We start from the raw sequence: 13,207 nt of genomic DNA, 5'->3' as shown, positions 1-13,207 counted from the left end.
CTCAGCCCAACAAGGCCCTCCTCCGGATAACTCCGCTGCACTTCGGCCCGCCGCTGCCTGCTCGCCGGCTCCTTACTCGCTGGCCTTGGGTGCCTCGTGCGCCTTGCCGCGGTCGTGCGCCTCACCAATGCCGTCATCGAACTCGTCCGCGCCGTAGCCGACCTGTGTGTGGTGAACGCGGCACAAAGGAGAGGTGAGGGGGGCGAGAAGGAGGAAAGGCAATCGGACCCGCACTCGGCTCCACACAGACAGCGCAAGCTGGGCATGCGCACGGACGTCATCACAAGTTCCATACGGCATATAGTGCACAGGTGCCGCCGTTTCTTCGGCCCGGCTTCCGAGCATACCGGTACCCCTCAAGCAGGCACCAGCCTCACAGCCTCAGAAGAGCAGGCTCACCCGCTCGCTGTCGTCGCTGCCCGCCAGCAACCCGTCGTCGTCCTCCTCCTCGTCCACCGCCGTCGCCGCTGCGTCCGCCTCCATGCCGCCCTCGTCGCTGGAGGCCTCCGCGCCCAGACCCCGCCGCTTCTTGGCCGCCGGCGGCTTGCCCTTCGCCGCCGCCTTGCCCTTGGCAGGCTTCTTGCCCTGCGGCTTCTCATCCTCCTCCTCCTCTTCCTCCTCGCCCGCGTCTTTTCTGCATATGTCGAAGAGACATCACCCCGCATGAAAGGTTGGGCGACACGGATCCTGGCCCTTGCTTCATTGAGATATGAGCTCTGGGCGAACAGAGTGCCCTCTCTGTCTCGTTGCGCCCGCTTTCCCCGGCCCTGCTGCCCGCTTGCGCTCTCACCCGATGGGCTCTCCCTCCCGCAGCTTGCGCAGCAGCTCCACCACCGCCTTTTGCGCCAGCTGCAGCACATCCTTCTCGCCCAGCCGCACCTGCACAATGTGTGGGGGATAGGTTAGTCCAAACCCAAACAAACCTCGGGAGGTTAGCGGCCGCATGCTGTGGCTATGCAAAGCAAGGTGGAGAACGCATGCCATGAGCTACTTGCAGAACCCCCGACTCCGACGGTGCATGCTGCTCTGCCGCCGCCTGGGCCCGTGCTGCCACCCCGCGCCAAGCCCGCACTCACCCGCACCGCCAGGCGCTGCCGGCCGGTGCACTCGCTGCTCTTGAGCAGCCGCACGTCCTCCTTGCTGGTGGAGGGGTAGCGCTCCACACAAGACTTGAGCACCTGTACACCGGATCCGGGTTAGAATCCATGTCCAGAATCCATTGTCAACTGTCCCCAGCCGCAGGAGCCGCCGTACGTGAAGCGGTGCCGGTCGCCCTCCACGCCTTGCCGTGGGTTGACCCGCGACCGCCATCCCATTGCCCGCCTCCCTTCCACCCACCTAGCCACCCACGCCGTCTCCCTTAGGTCGGCGCCGTGCCTCGCTGCCCATCCCCGCCCACCCGCCCACTCACCTGCAACGTGGCGATGCACACCATCTCCGCAAAGTCCTCATCCTCCTCCAGCAGCGCCGTCCCCAGAGACAGCTTGGGCAGCGCCGCCGCCTCCTTGCCCTCGCCCGCCTTGTCCACCTCCGCCTCCTCCTTCGCCGCCGCCGCACCACCCTTGCCCTTCTTGCCCTTGCCTGCCGCGCCCTTGATGGGGCTCTTGCCGGCGGCGCCCTTCTTGCCGGCCGCGCTGCCGCCCGCCGCCGCCTGCTCGCCGCCGTGCTCCCGCTTGAGCTCATTGAACTCCTCCTTGGTCATCAGCAGCACCTGCGTTTTGTCGCGTGGGGCCACGATCATGATCACAAGAATGCAGAAAGGTCCTGTGCGCATGCAGTCGCTGTCGCGCGCTCTCGCTCGGTAGCCACTGTAGAAGGCTTCCCCCTCTCGCACGCTTTTCCTGCCCCATGCCTGTGTATGGGCCTGCCACCTGCCCCCCCTGTACCGCTTTTCCAAACATCCCTGCAACCCCCCGCCCGCACACACTGCCGCCTCCGCCCTCACGCACTGCCGCCTCCGCCCTCACGCACTGCCGCCTCCGCCCTCGGACGCCCCTGTCTGCCCCGCCGCCCCCACCTGCACCGCGGTGAGCAGCTCGTCGGGCAGCGGCTCCCGCGCCAGCAGCACGAACTGGGTCGCCTCGGGCGCCGCCACCTGCAGCACGCCGGCAGCAGCCAGGAACTCCCGCTTGGCGCGCTTCAGAGCGGCGGGCAGGCCCTGCGAGGTTGGGATAAGAAGAGAAGGCAGGAGGGCAGGCAAGGGAAGGGGGTCGGTGCTTGTGTCAATGTTGCAGTGACGGTTACCGTATTATATTGGCGGAGTGGGGTGAACAGGCAATGCAGCTGGCTGGGCCTGTTGAGCCTGGGGCTGCCGGGTGGAATGTGCCCCATGTGTGCCACCATGCGAAGACACTCGTGTCGTACGACAGCACCGTCACGAGCCGCCACCTGACCCGCCACTGCACCTGGTCCATGGACTTCATGAGGCCGCAGCACACGTCCTCCACCGCCTCCCACGGCACCAGAGCCGCATTGTAGGGGTTGCGGTAGCCTGCCCCCTCCTCCGCCTCCTCTTTCCCCTTGGCGGCAGACGCCCCGGCCTTGCCGCGCTTCTTGCCACCCTTCTTCCCGCCGTTGCCGCCCTCCTCCTCCGCAGCCGCTTCAGGCGGTTGGGATCCGGATCCGGAGGCAGCCCCGCCCGGAAGCTGCGCGAAGCCGTCCTCTGAATCCAGGAAGCCGTACGTCTGCAGCAGCTGCGCGTCCGACAGGTTGCCGTACGTGTGGAGCACCTCCTCGCCCTCTGCGATGGGCTTGTCTGTGGGGTTGACGGCGGATGTGGTTGAGGTGGGTGAGTGGGTTTAAAGGACTGATGGGGTCGTTGCCCGGGTCCAAGCGTCCATGCGTGCATTCGGTGCGAAGGATGCGGGGGTAGCTGTAACTGTACGTGGGTAGCGTCGGCTCCACCGTGTTCCACGCACCTGCCGCGTTCCCTGGCACACATCGGAGAACCCCAGCTGCCCCAAACTCCGCGTAGACGGCTACCCCCAGCTCCCCATCGGAAACCGGCCTAGCGGCGACTGCAAGCCTGCTCCCACCTCACCCGCCCGCATCACGAAGAACGCCTCCACGCCCTCCGGCGCGCCGCCCTCCGTCAGCTTGGCAGCCGCCGCCTGCGCCACGTTCAGCCGCTGCAGCCGCACGGCCACAACAGGAGGGGTTGGGGTGGCGTCAGCAGCTCTCCCCTTCCACACATACACGTTAATGGGGTCTAGGCCTACTCTGCCCCCCAGAGCTGTGTCTGCCGTACATCTTGACAACGACAAAAACAAGGGCACGTGACCCCAACGGCCCCTGCAGCCCCTCCCGCCTGCGGCCCCCTCCCCTCACACACACGCACACCTGCAGGTGCGCGTTGCGGCGGGCGGGGTTGTGGGAGTGGTTGATCATGTCGATGCCGGGTAGCAGGAACACCTGCGTGCCGCCGCCCTCCAGCTTGGAGATCTGGGCAGGTGGGGTGAGCGGGTGGGGGATAGCAGCTTGGGCGAGTGACGAGGTAGAATGAGGCCAATCCATGCGCGTGAGTCAGGGAGCAGCACTTTGCTCCCGGTTTGTACGCCCTCTCCTCCCTTTGCCATAGGACCCATCCTCGCCCCCCCTGCTTGGGCTCGGGCACATACCCCAAATCTTTCTGGTCCTCAATTCATGTGATTTCGTTCCCGACTGCCCCCCCCCCCCTCTCCGCCTTCTCCTGCTCCTGCTGCCTCGTCCTCAGTCCTCACCTCCTTGGCTCCCGACACCCAGTTCTCCGCCTCCAGGTGGAAGGCGCGGCTCTGCACCAGACCCGCCACCCGCACAAACAGCGCCAGGTCGGCAGCCGCCTCGTCAGCAGCCGCCCCGCCCTCGCCCTCGCCCTGCTGCTGCAGCGGCCACAGGTCACGGCGGGCGGCCAGGATCGGCGCCACGTGGCGCTTGAAGGCGTCGGCGGCGGGGTCGGGGCCCAGCTCCTCCAGCGCCGTACCTGCCGAGCAAGGCCGGGCGTCAGCAGGACTTGTGCGCGCAGGCGAGGGCCGTCACCCGCCAGTGCTGGCAACCTGGGATCGCAGTGTGCGCGCGGACCCGTGGCCTGAACCCCACGCTGGAACCTGGGCTTGACATCACCCTGGCCTAAATACCGTAACCGCGCTGCCAATTCCCCGCCAGGCTCTGAAAGCCCGGAAGCCCAGAGCCGCCACGCCTCCTTGCAAGCGCTTCCCGTCGCACGCCCCCATATGCCGCCATACGCCTCTTCCCGCCCCGCCTCACCCTCCAGGTCCTTCTTCTCCTCCTTGCTCCAGTTGAGCAGGCAGTCGGGGCACGACGGCGGCAGCGTGCCCACATACGCAGCCCAGGCCGACTCGCCGCCGCGCGCCACCTCGGACATCAGCGCAAGCTGCGGATACGAGGTGGTGCGTTTGTTTGTTTGTGCGGGGTGTGTGTCGGGGGGGCTCTTGCCTAGGCAGCCCAAGAGATTTGGCTTCGTGTGCGCGCCGGGTCGAACGCAAAGAGTGACGGAAGGCAACTGCGCGCGGCGGCAGGCCGCAGATGCCCGGTCTCATACTGTCTCCCGCAATCAAAAGCTTCTTCGCCCTTGACAAATGGGCTGTTATGGGCTGTTGGAAACGCAGATTGCAGCCACCCACCGTGGTGGCCAGGAAGGGGCTCAGGGTGCGGTGGTGCTCATGCAGGTAGCCCACCGCCTCCGGGAAGGAACTGCCACGCCTGTGGCAATAGTTATTCGCGGCATATTAAGCATTCTTCTGAGAGCCGCGTGCTATGGATGTTGCGGACAACCTGCCGAGCTCCCGGCCCCAGGTGAGGGCAGTGAGACAGCGGAACTGGCTGCGTGGGGCTCCGGCGGAGCCACACGCGAGTCGTCGGTTTGCATACTCAAGTCGTTTCGGTGCGTTGCTCGAGAGACATGTTGTCTAAGTACACATGCGCAAGCAGCGCTATGGCCCCAGGCTCCTATCGCAGCCGCCAGGTTTGTCGCATGCTCCGTCATTCCCCGGCTCACTTGGCCCACTCCTCATCGTTTGGCATGTACAGCGCGCAGTTGATGGGCAACAGAAGCAGAAGTTCGCCCTCAGCAATTGGCGCGGTCGCCACTACGCCACGGTCGCCGTTCGGAAGTTCCTTCACCAGGTCTAAACTCGCGTGCTTTTTTCCTCCATGCTTATCAAGCCATTCTTCAAAGGCTTCAGCCATATTGGGTATACGCGGCAAATGGGCTTACAACTTGTGCAGTCGTTTCGTTGCCGGAAGGCTATTCAGCTTCCTAGATTGTCAGAGTAAAATCCGACCAAGCAAATAGATCCAAAAGCAGTTTGAGCCCGGTTGCTTTCACTCAGAAGCAAAATGAGCCCCAAAATGCCCTAACCGACACAACCGCGCCCATTCGGCGTTGCTTGCAAACATAGCCACAGTAAAACGCTTTGCAACCATGCCGTGCATCCAAGAAAGTAGCAGGGCTTACTGTATGCAATTGCGAGACTTGTAAAGGCGCCGATATCTAAATGAGGACCTAGCTTCCTTGTGGCCCGCGAAGAAATGCCCCGGTTGAAGCGTGTAGATTCTGACGATAGTATAGGTGCTCCGTGGATAGAGGCAGCCCCTTCGTCACACCAAGAGTGCTTTTCTCCCGGAGCGAGCAAGGCCGTTCTCACCCGAACGGGCAAAGCTCAGGAGTCTCGAGCAGCAGCTATTAATAGGACTGAGAGCAGGTGAGTAATTGATCGGCGAGCGGTCGTGGAAAGGGCTGTCGCGGCCAAAGAAAACCAACTTGGTCCCTTGTGCTCGTGCAGTGCCTCATCATGCGTCGGTGTTCAGGCGTGCGCAGGTGAGGCTCACCCACTCATTCTGGGCAGGTGCAGGTTCGGGGGCGTAGGTCCTGCGATGATGCCAGCGTGGAACCGACTGTTCAGGAAGGCCGACAGGCGTCTACTGAGCGTTAGTGTGTCGTTATCTCCAAGAACTTCCAATATTTCCATCACAACCATTCCATCCGGTGGCTCGAGGGACGGACCGCCCCCCCCCCCCCCCCGCCACCTCCCGCCCCGCCCGCTTTTGTGTGCGGGAGGGGCCTGCCCGCCTGCCCTGGGCTCTGCATCTAACTACGCAAGCCTGAACACACACATGCACTCTTGCGCAGGCGGCGAGGAGGGCCCCGCATCGCTGGAGGCAGTGATGCGGTTCCGTGGCCACCGAGTCAAGGTGCGCCTGCTTCCTCAGCACCCCCTTCCTCCCGCTGCAGCTGGCAAAGACCCGATCGCCGTGCCCGGGCAATGCGAACCCTGTCTGTTTCATGTGGCTCCGTCATGTGGGTCGGTGCAAAATGTGTGCGTGCAGGTGAAGAGCACGGCCACGCACGTGTCCTGGAAGGCGGTCAACCAGGCGGCGGGCTGCTGCGTGGACCGGCGGAAGCTGGCGAGGCGAGGTGGGCAGCAGCGTGCCAGTCAGGCTGCATGGTCCTGGAGGGTGGGAGGGGCGGGACTGTGGGACAACGGCTTCTAAACCCGTGCGGGGTTGGGCGTGTCGATGAGAATCTAGGCACGGCCGACATAGACGAATCACGTAACGTGGTGGCAACTCGAATCACGCTTGGCCCACGGCTCGCATCTTCACGTTCAACACTTGACTGCACAAATCACCGCCACCGCCACCCCTAACCCTTGTCGCCCCGACCCCGACCGCGCAGTTCCTTTTGATGAGGTGCTCTCAGCCCTGGCGCTGAACAAGCAGCCCGTATGCTGCTACGCGCGGGTGCGTCAGCTTGCACTTTGCGTGCTGCTGTTGCGCCAGCCCTTCTATCATGAGGGCGGCGGCTGCGGGGCGGCGGGGCGGCGGCTCGGGCCTGCCGGGCACTTGGGGTCTAGGGGAATGTGAGAATGTCGGAGGTGGGGGCGGGGAAGTGTCGAGGCACTGTGGCACCTTGTTGATTCCACATGGCCTTCTGGCTCGACTGCCACCCGACGGCTGGCAGACCATGCACATGTACACGCACATGCGCTTGTGGCTGGGCCCGACACAGTTTGCTTCTGTCCTGGTGCCGTAACCAAAGGCGGGCCAGCTCCAGTGCGCGCACGTTAGGCTGCAGCCTTGCCTCAGCCGCGACGCCACCTGCACCTCATCCCGCATCTGTGCCCCTGCCCCCTCGCCTCTCACCCACCACACCCCGGCTCTCCCGCGGCCACAGGACCACTCGTTCGTGATCTACACCTTCTCGCGCGCCGGCTCCGCCGACCCCAACACCTGGCGTCCGGAGGAGTACGTCCTGACGGCCGCCAGCGGCGAGGCGGTGCGGGAGTGGGTGGCGCTCATCAACGGCCGGTTGCAGGCGCTGAGGGACAGGTGCTCGGTGGGGCGGGGGGGGGGGGGGGCGGGGGTGCGATGGGGCGGGGTAGGGTGGTATGGAGTGGGGACGGGCGGGCGACGCAGGGCCAGTGGTGCCGGTGGCGCGGCTGTAGGCCGGGAAGCGGGAGCCAGGGGCAGCGATCGGTGTCCGGTGCGCTGAGGGGGGCAGTCACAGCGGGTATTACTGTATTTCCGTAAGCTCAGAACCTTCTACATGCTAACATTCCGCTCCTACCGTCCCCAGGCCGCGCAACCTGCTCGTGTACGTGAACCCCTTCAGCGGCGCGCGGCGGGCGCGGCACATCTGGGAGCGGGTGGCGGCGCCCGTGTTCCAGCGCGCCCGGGTGGCGGTGACGGTGGTGGAGACAGCCAAGATGGTGGGCACGTGGCATGCGGCGCGGGGCCGGAAGCTGAACGGGTGGTTGCTGGGTGGAAATGCAAGCTGCGGGTTGGGATTGGGTCGTTCTTGCGGCTGGCAGCGCCTGTGCCCCGGACTTCGTGGTGTTATGGGGTGTGCCTGAGCTCCACCATGCGCAGGGGTGTTGAGAGGCAGGATGGCCCAGTGCGTGTGAGGGAGTGTCACAAGCACCCCGCGTCCCGGCCTCCCAAGCCCCTGCTCTGTCTCGCCCCATGGCACCCCGTCTTACATGCACGACTACCCCTCACCCTCTCACCCCCTCACCCTTTCATTCCCTCAACCCCCACCCGCTCAACCTTTCCTTCCCTCAACCCCTCACCCGCTCACCTCCCCTTCTCCAACCATCGTTGCGACCGCCCTCAGGACCACGCCAAGGAGATGGTGGAGCTGATGAAGGCGGAGGAGCTGGCTGGGTACCAGGGCGTGGTGGCGGTGGGCGGGGACGGACTGTTCCAGGTGAGAGAGGCGCGGAGGAGGAGGAGGGGAGGCGGCAGTGGGGAAGGTCAAGAGTGGAGAGGGGAGCGGAGATTGGGTTGAGCTATTGCCAGGTTCAAGGGGGCTAGCCGTCGATGGAAGACGGAGCTACCAGGTCGCACAGTGTGTGCGGAGCGAGCGGGCGTGCAATTTTACAAGGGCAGACTGCCTATGGTGATAGATGTTGCCGGAGAACCATGCCGGACACGCTCAAGCCCCACACCTGCCGCGTGCATAACGCCGGCACACCCGCGGCTGTCCAACCACCTGACCATCGTGTTCACGTCCCGCACGCCCGCAGGAGGTGGTGGCGGGCCTGCTGGCACGGCGCGCGCGCGGCGACGTGACGGCGCACCGCATCCGCGTGGGCCACATCCCGGCCGGCAGCACCGACGCAGTGGCCTACACGTGAGCGGGGAGAGGAGCGGGAAGGTGGTACGGGTTGGGACGTGCCACGTCCTGGGCAGACGAGGCACTCTCCGGGCCCTTCCAAGGTCGGATGGAGGAAGTGGGGCTGCTGGCGGCCGCCGTCGAAGCGGCTGTGCACCCCTAGCCCTAGGCCTTCATCTCTGCTCTCCTCTAACCGCGCCGCCTGTTTCGCTCCTTGCCGCGCCTCCCCCTGCACCTGCACCTCGCAGCCTGCACGGCGCCCGCTGCGCCGCCACCGCCGCCATGCACATCGCGCTGGGCGACCGCCTCAGCCTGGACGCCGGTCGCATGGCGGCGGCCGACGGCACCGTGCGCCACTTCGTGTGCCAGGCAAGCCGGTTGGGCTGCAATGCCCGCTCCCGCTGCCGCGGTAGCTTTGAACCCTTAGCTGCATTGCTGGGCACCCTGGCCGTCGCGATGCAGTCTGTATGTGCATGTGCATACGCATGTGCAACTGTGGGCCCCCCCCTCTTAATTGCCTGAGTATATGCATGCATGCACCCCCCCCCAGGCGGGCTACGGCTTCATGGGCGACGTGATGCGCTTCAGCGAGCGGCTGAGGTTCATGGGGCCGGTGCGGTGAGTCAGCGGGTCCCGTAAGGGGTGGGCGTGGGGGTGGAAGCTCTGTGGCCACAACTACAGTGTGGTACTGTCCGGTTGCGGGGCATTGGCATGGTGCCAGAGGGCCGAGCTAAGAAGGGCGGCATTGGGCCTTGGGTAGGGGTTGAAGGAAACCTAGGGAGGGCGGCCGCAGGCAGCGGCGCCGCAAGCGTGTGCACGGCACCGTAGCCTCTCGTCTGCACCCGCCCACCCGCCGCGCCGGCCGCTCCGGGTGCCTCAACGGCGCTGTGTGCCCCCTCGGCGCCGGCGCGACAGGTACGACGTGACGGGCGCGCTGCAGCTGCTGCGCGGCGCCAGCTACCGCGTGTCGCTGGCCTACCGCGAGGCCACCTCCACCACCGCGGATGTGCAGCAGCTGTGCACCTCGCAGTGCGAGGTGTGCCGCCTGGCGGGTGAGTGGCGGCGGGGGAGGGAGAGGACGGAGAGGGAGGGAGAGGGAGCCATGAGGCAACAGGTTGGCGAAGTGGCACAGCTGCTCGGCTGCTGTTGATACCGCTGCACGCTCCCCCGTATTCGCGCCGACAGGCATCCGCATGGAGGGTCCGCACGGCGCCTACCACCGCTCCGCCACCACCAGCGCCCTCCTCGGCGGCTCCGCCGCCGCCACCGCCGTCGTCGTCAACTCCACCGGCGCCACGCATGTCGGCGCCGGCGGCGGCCTGGGCACGCCGCTGGGCGGCTCCAGCCCGCACGCCACCTCGCCGCCCGGCCCACTCGCCGCCAGCCACGGCATTGTCACCAGCGCCAGCGCCGGCGCCGTGCTCGGCACGCCGCTAGGGAGCCGCAACGCATCGGCGCCGCTGCCCGTGTCGTCGGCGGGCGCCGCGCCAGGCGGCGCTTCTGGCGCCGCCACCGCCGACGCCACGCCGTTGCAGCCGGGCACGCCCGTGCACGGCGCCCACGGCGCCACGGCGCCCGCCGCCTCCTCCTCGGCGGCGGCGGCGCAGGCCTGGCAGGCGCAGGCGTTGGGGATGTTCACCAGTGCCACCGCGGGCTGGTTCACGCCCTACCCGCACGCCGGCGCAGCCCACGGTGCGCCCGGAAGCAGCGGCGCAGGAGCTGCGGGCCCAGTCGCGGGAAGTGGCTCAACGCACTCGATGTCGGGTCATGGGACCGGCGACGCTGCGGCGGGCGGCCAGGCATCGGGGGCAGGGCACGGCGCGGCGGGAGGGCTGGCCCTGACGGCGGCGGCGCCGGGCGCGGCGTTGAGCGGCAGCCTGGCGACCGACGGCAGCGGGGTCGGGGTTGGGAGCAGTGGCGGGGGCCAGGGCCATGCGCTGCTACGGGCCCCGAGCGCGCCGCTGTCGTGGGGGCATCAGCACCTGCAACACCTGGCGGCGGGGCCTCATTCCCAGGACAACAGCAGCGGGCCGCTTCACGCCACCGCCGCCACGCACGCCGCGCCCGCGCCCCTGGCTGCCGCCGTGCCAGGGACCGCTGGCGGCGGCGGGGCCGGCGGTGGCGGCTTCGTGAGAGCGAGCTTCCCAAGGTCAGGCGGTGGAGGCGGCGCGGGCAGCGCCTGCGGCGGCTCGCCGCGCGGGCCGTCCAGCCTTACCGGGTTCGCCGCCGCCGCCGCCGCCCCTGAGCAGCTGCCGCCGCCGTCCCTGTCCTCGAACTCTGTATCAGTGACGGCCACGGCGGTGGCAGGCGGTGCCGGCGGCGGCGGCACTGCTGGTGCGCCGTCGGGGCCGGCCGGGGCGGTGTCGCAGCCACTGCACAACGGCATGCCGGCATCGTCAGGGCCGGCCGGCAACGGAGACGGCGGCAGCGGCGGCGGCGATGGCTCAGGCGGGCTGTGTACGGCGCCAGTGACTGACGCGGAGGGCTGGACGCACGTGGAGGGGGAGTTCGCCTCCATCATGTGTGTGGTGACGCCCTGCCGCAGCGACAAGAGCAAGCGAGGTGAGCCGGGCACCGAGGGCTCCCAAATGGCGTGGCCGGACTGGCCCAGCTCGCGGATGTTCCTGCTGTAGCGGGCGAGTTGTTCCTGCTGTGCAGCCTGTTCATCTTCCCGCTGTTCTCCTGCTTCATCGCTGGACATGTGGTGTCTGTGACTGAGACGCCTGTCGTTGCGCTACTGCGCGGCGCCGCAGGCATCATCCCCAACGGCCACCTGAGCGACGGGCGCATGTACCTGGTGCTGGTGTCCAAGTGCGCGCACCCCAACTTCCTGCGCTTCCTCATCCGCCTGTCCGCGCGCGGCCTGGTGGACAGGTGCCTGCCGCACGTGCGCGTGGTGCCCATCACCGCGCTGCGTGTCAGGTGGGTGCCTGGGTGGGTGGGCAGGCGGGGGGACGGGAGGGCGTGTGCAGTGTGGGAGCACAGTCCGCTTTTCGCGGGGTTGGGGCGCGGCGCTGAATGGGATGGGCGGCTGAGGAGCTGCTCAGGTGCGGTTGAAGAGGACTGCGCGAGCTCAGGGGGAGGGCAACCTGGGCGCCGTGCGTGCTTGTGTCAATGGCGGCGGCAACCGCTGCTCAGGGCACCCCCACTGGGGCACCCCTTCATAACCTGCTTGTTTACCCACTCTCCTGCTCGGCCTCGGCCCCCGCTCCTGTCGGCTCTCACGCCTCCCCACATCTCCTCACTTCCTCCCCTTCCCCCCCTTCCTCCCTCTGCCCCATCCGGCCGTTCTGCAGCCCGCTGCCCGGCGGGCACTACCTGGGCGGCTGCCTGTGGGACGCGGCGGCGCCCGAGAGCGCCTGGAACGTGGACGGCGAGCTGCTGCACTGCGCCGACGTGCGCGTGGACGTGCTGCGAGGCGCGGTGGAGGTGTTCGCGCGCGGGCCGGAGACGCCGGCGTCGGCGCGGCAGCATCGGTAGGCGGAGGCGGTGCGGTGCGGTGCGAATAGGCTTAAGGTTGGGATAGGATGGGGGCCTGGAGAGGGCGGTGCACGCGCGTGTGTACGGTACGCGCTTGAGCGCTTTGATTGAAGCAGTAGCTGTCCATTGCCATGGTGTGCTCGGTATGGGGGCAGCGTTTACGGTGGATATCGGCCGTGCGGCGGTAATGGCGCGTAGTGGGCTTTGCATGTGACCAAATCGAATGTGGGCCGTGAACAAATCGAAGGCGGCACGGCGCGTGTACGTGGGCTGCCTGTGACACAACCCCGTGCAAGAATTTTATTCTGCCCATGTTCGTTATGTGATGGTGTGGTGGTGTGGCCGTTCACGTGTACGCGCATGCACGGCATCCACAGGCCTAGTCACAGGCCTACATGCGCATGAGTCTGGAACGCAAGGCAGTTCGGCAGGATGGACATGTGGTAAGCATGACGTCATGCTCTTGCCTTCTCCATTACGCATCTTTAGTTCATCTTCGTTGCGTGCCATGCATGGCGCAACGGCACAGGAGACCCTTGTCCTAACGAGAAACCCGCTGTTATGTTCGGAGATGTGAGGGATAACTGAACGACATGGCAGCAGCACGGCGGGTGATGGATGGGGCGGGGCGTGTAATTGTACTTTTATCTGCGTGCTTCAGTGCGCTAAAGCCAATCAAGCCCACTTCGGGGACAGGTTTGCTTTGTGGTGTGCAAGAGGGGCCTGTGAAGTGCTAACGGATTGAGTACTTGCGCGTTGCCAGTTGTTCCAGTCATAGCACCGGGTGCGCCGCAGAAGTAACATGCCTGTACGCCCTCCGCTGGTTGTCTGGCCAGTGCATAATTGGACACATTTAACCACTCTGCGCACGATTGTACACCCCACGGTTGGCTAGAGACTGTCGAGTGCCAACCTGTGCCAACTCACAACCGGCAACCCGCGGTTGTCAGCGGGAACGCCTCAGACTCGATAACCCGGTGCCCCGGCTGGTGCCGCCCGCCCTGCACCGAGACCCCGAGGTGATGAACCTTGAGGCTCTCGAGGCGACGCTGCTGGTGGGCGAGCTCGCCGCGGTGGCCGCCGCGGTGGCCGCCGCGGTGCCCGCCGCGGTGCCCG

At 66.7% G+C, this 13,207-nt stretch overlaps 2 protein-coding genes across 2 annotated transcripts; one reads left to right on the top strand and one right to left on the bottom strand.

The window, feature by feature from the left end:
* Positions 1–2: 2 nt before the first annotated feature.
* CHLRE_09g393728v5 (uncharacterized protein) lies at positions 3–5,294 on the bottom strand. Its single transcript, XM_043065687.1, has 13 exons — positions 4,994–5,294; positions 4,620–4,698; positions 4,243–4,369; positions 3,720–3,958; positions 3,340–3,441; positions 3,041–3,128; positions 2,406–2,755; positions 2,018–2,158; positions 1,412–1,711; positions 1,077–1,178; positions 791–879; positions 400–634; positions 3–162 (listed from the first exon to the last, which is right to left on the bottom strand). The coding sequence occupies exons 1-13, from the start codon at positions 5,182–5,184 to the stop codon at positions 73–75; spliced, it is 2,133 nt and encodes a 710-aa protein (XP_042921214.1). The 5' UTR covers positions 5,185–5,294; the 3' UTR covers positions 3–72.
* Positions 5,295–5,424: 130 nt separating this feature from the next.
* Positions 5,425–12,963, top strand: CHLRE_09g393691v5 (uncharacterized protein). The gene is made up of 15 exons (XM_043065686.1): positions 5,425–5,699; positions 5,781–5,815; positions 6,128–6,189; positions 6,325–6,412; positions 6,674–6,738; positions 7,172–7,326; positions 7,574–7,706; positions 8,111–8,203; positions 8,523–8,629; positions 8,860–8,980; positions 9,162–9,229; positions 9,527–9,663; positions 9,797–11,173; positions 11,365–11,533; positions 11,908–12,963. Exons 1-15 carry the CDS (start codon positions 5,527–5,529, stop codon positions 12,089–12,091), a joined length of 2,967 nt encoding a protein of 988 aa, XP_042921213.1. The 5' UTR covers positions 5,425–5,526; the 3' UTR covers positions 12,092–12,963.
* Positions 12,964–13,207: the final 244 nt, after the last annotated feature.

The sequence above is a fragment of the Chlamydomonas reinhardtii genome, chromosome 9, assembly GCF_000002595.2.
Source record: "Chlamydomonas reinhardtii strain CC-503 cw92 mt+ chromosome 9, whole genome shotgun sequence".
NCBI classification, from domain to species: domain Eukaryota; kingdom Viridiplantae; phylum Chlorophyta; class Chlorophyceae; order Chlamydomonadales; family Chlamydomonadaceae; genus Chlamydomonas; species Chlamydomonas reinhardtii.
Note: the sequence above shows the minus strand (reverse complement) of the source record. Positions and strands in the feature narration are given on the sequence as shown.

Bases quoted from the DNA above. Each gene is read 5' to 3' on its own strand.
- CHLRE_09g393728v5 (XM_043065687.1), bottom strand. From the start codon at position 5,184: ATGGCTGAAGCCTTTGAAGAATGGCTTGATAAGCATGGAGGAAAAAAG. The intron at 3,129-3,339 runs GTGTGCGTGTGT...GTGCGGCTGCAG, and splicing joins GCCGCAACGCGCACCTGCAG to CGGCTGAACGTGGCGCAGGC. The intron at 635-790 runs GTGAGAGCGCAA...CGACATATGCAG, and splicing joins CGGGAGGGAGAGCCCATCGG to AAAAGACGCGGGCGAGGAGG.
- CHLRE_09g393691v5 (XM_043065686.1), top strand. From the start codon at position 5,527: ATGCCCCGGTTGAAGCGTGTAGATTCTGACGATAGTATAGGTGCTCCG. The intron at 7,707-8,110 runs GTGGGCACGTGG...GACCGCCCTCAG, and splicing joins TGGTGGAGACAGCCAAGATG to GACCACGCCAAGGAGATGGT. The intron at 11,534-11,907 runs GTGGGTGCCTGG...GCCGTTCTGCAG, and splicing joins ATCACCGCGCTGCGTGTCAG to CCCGCTGCCCGGCGGGCACT.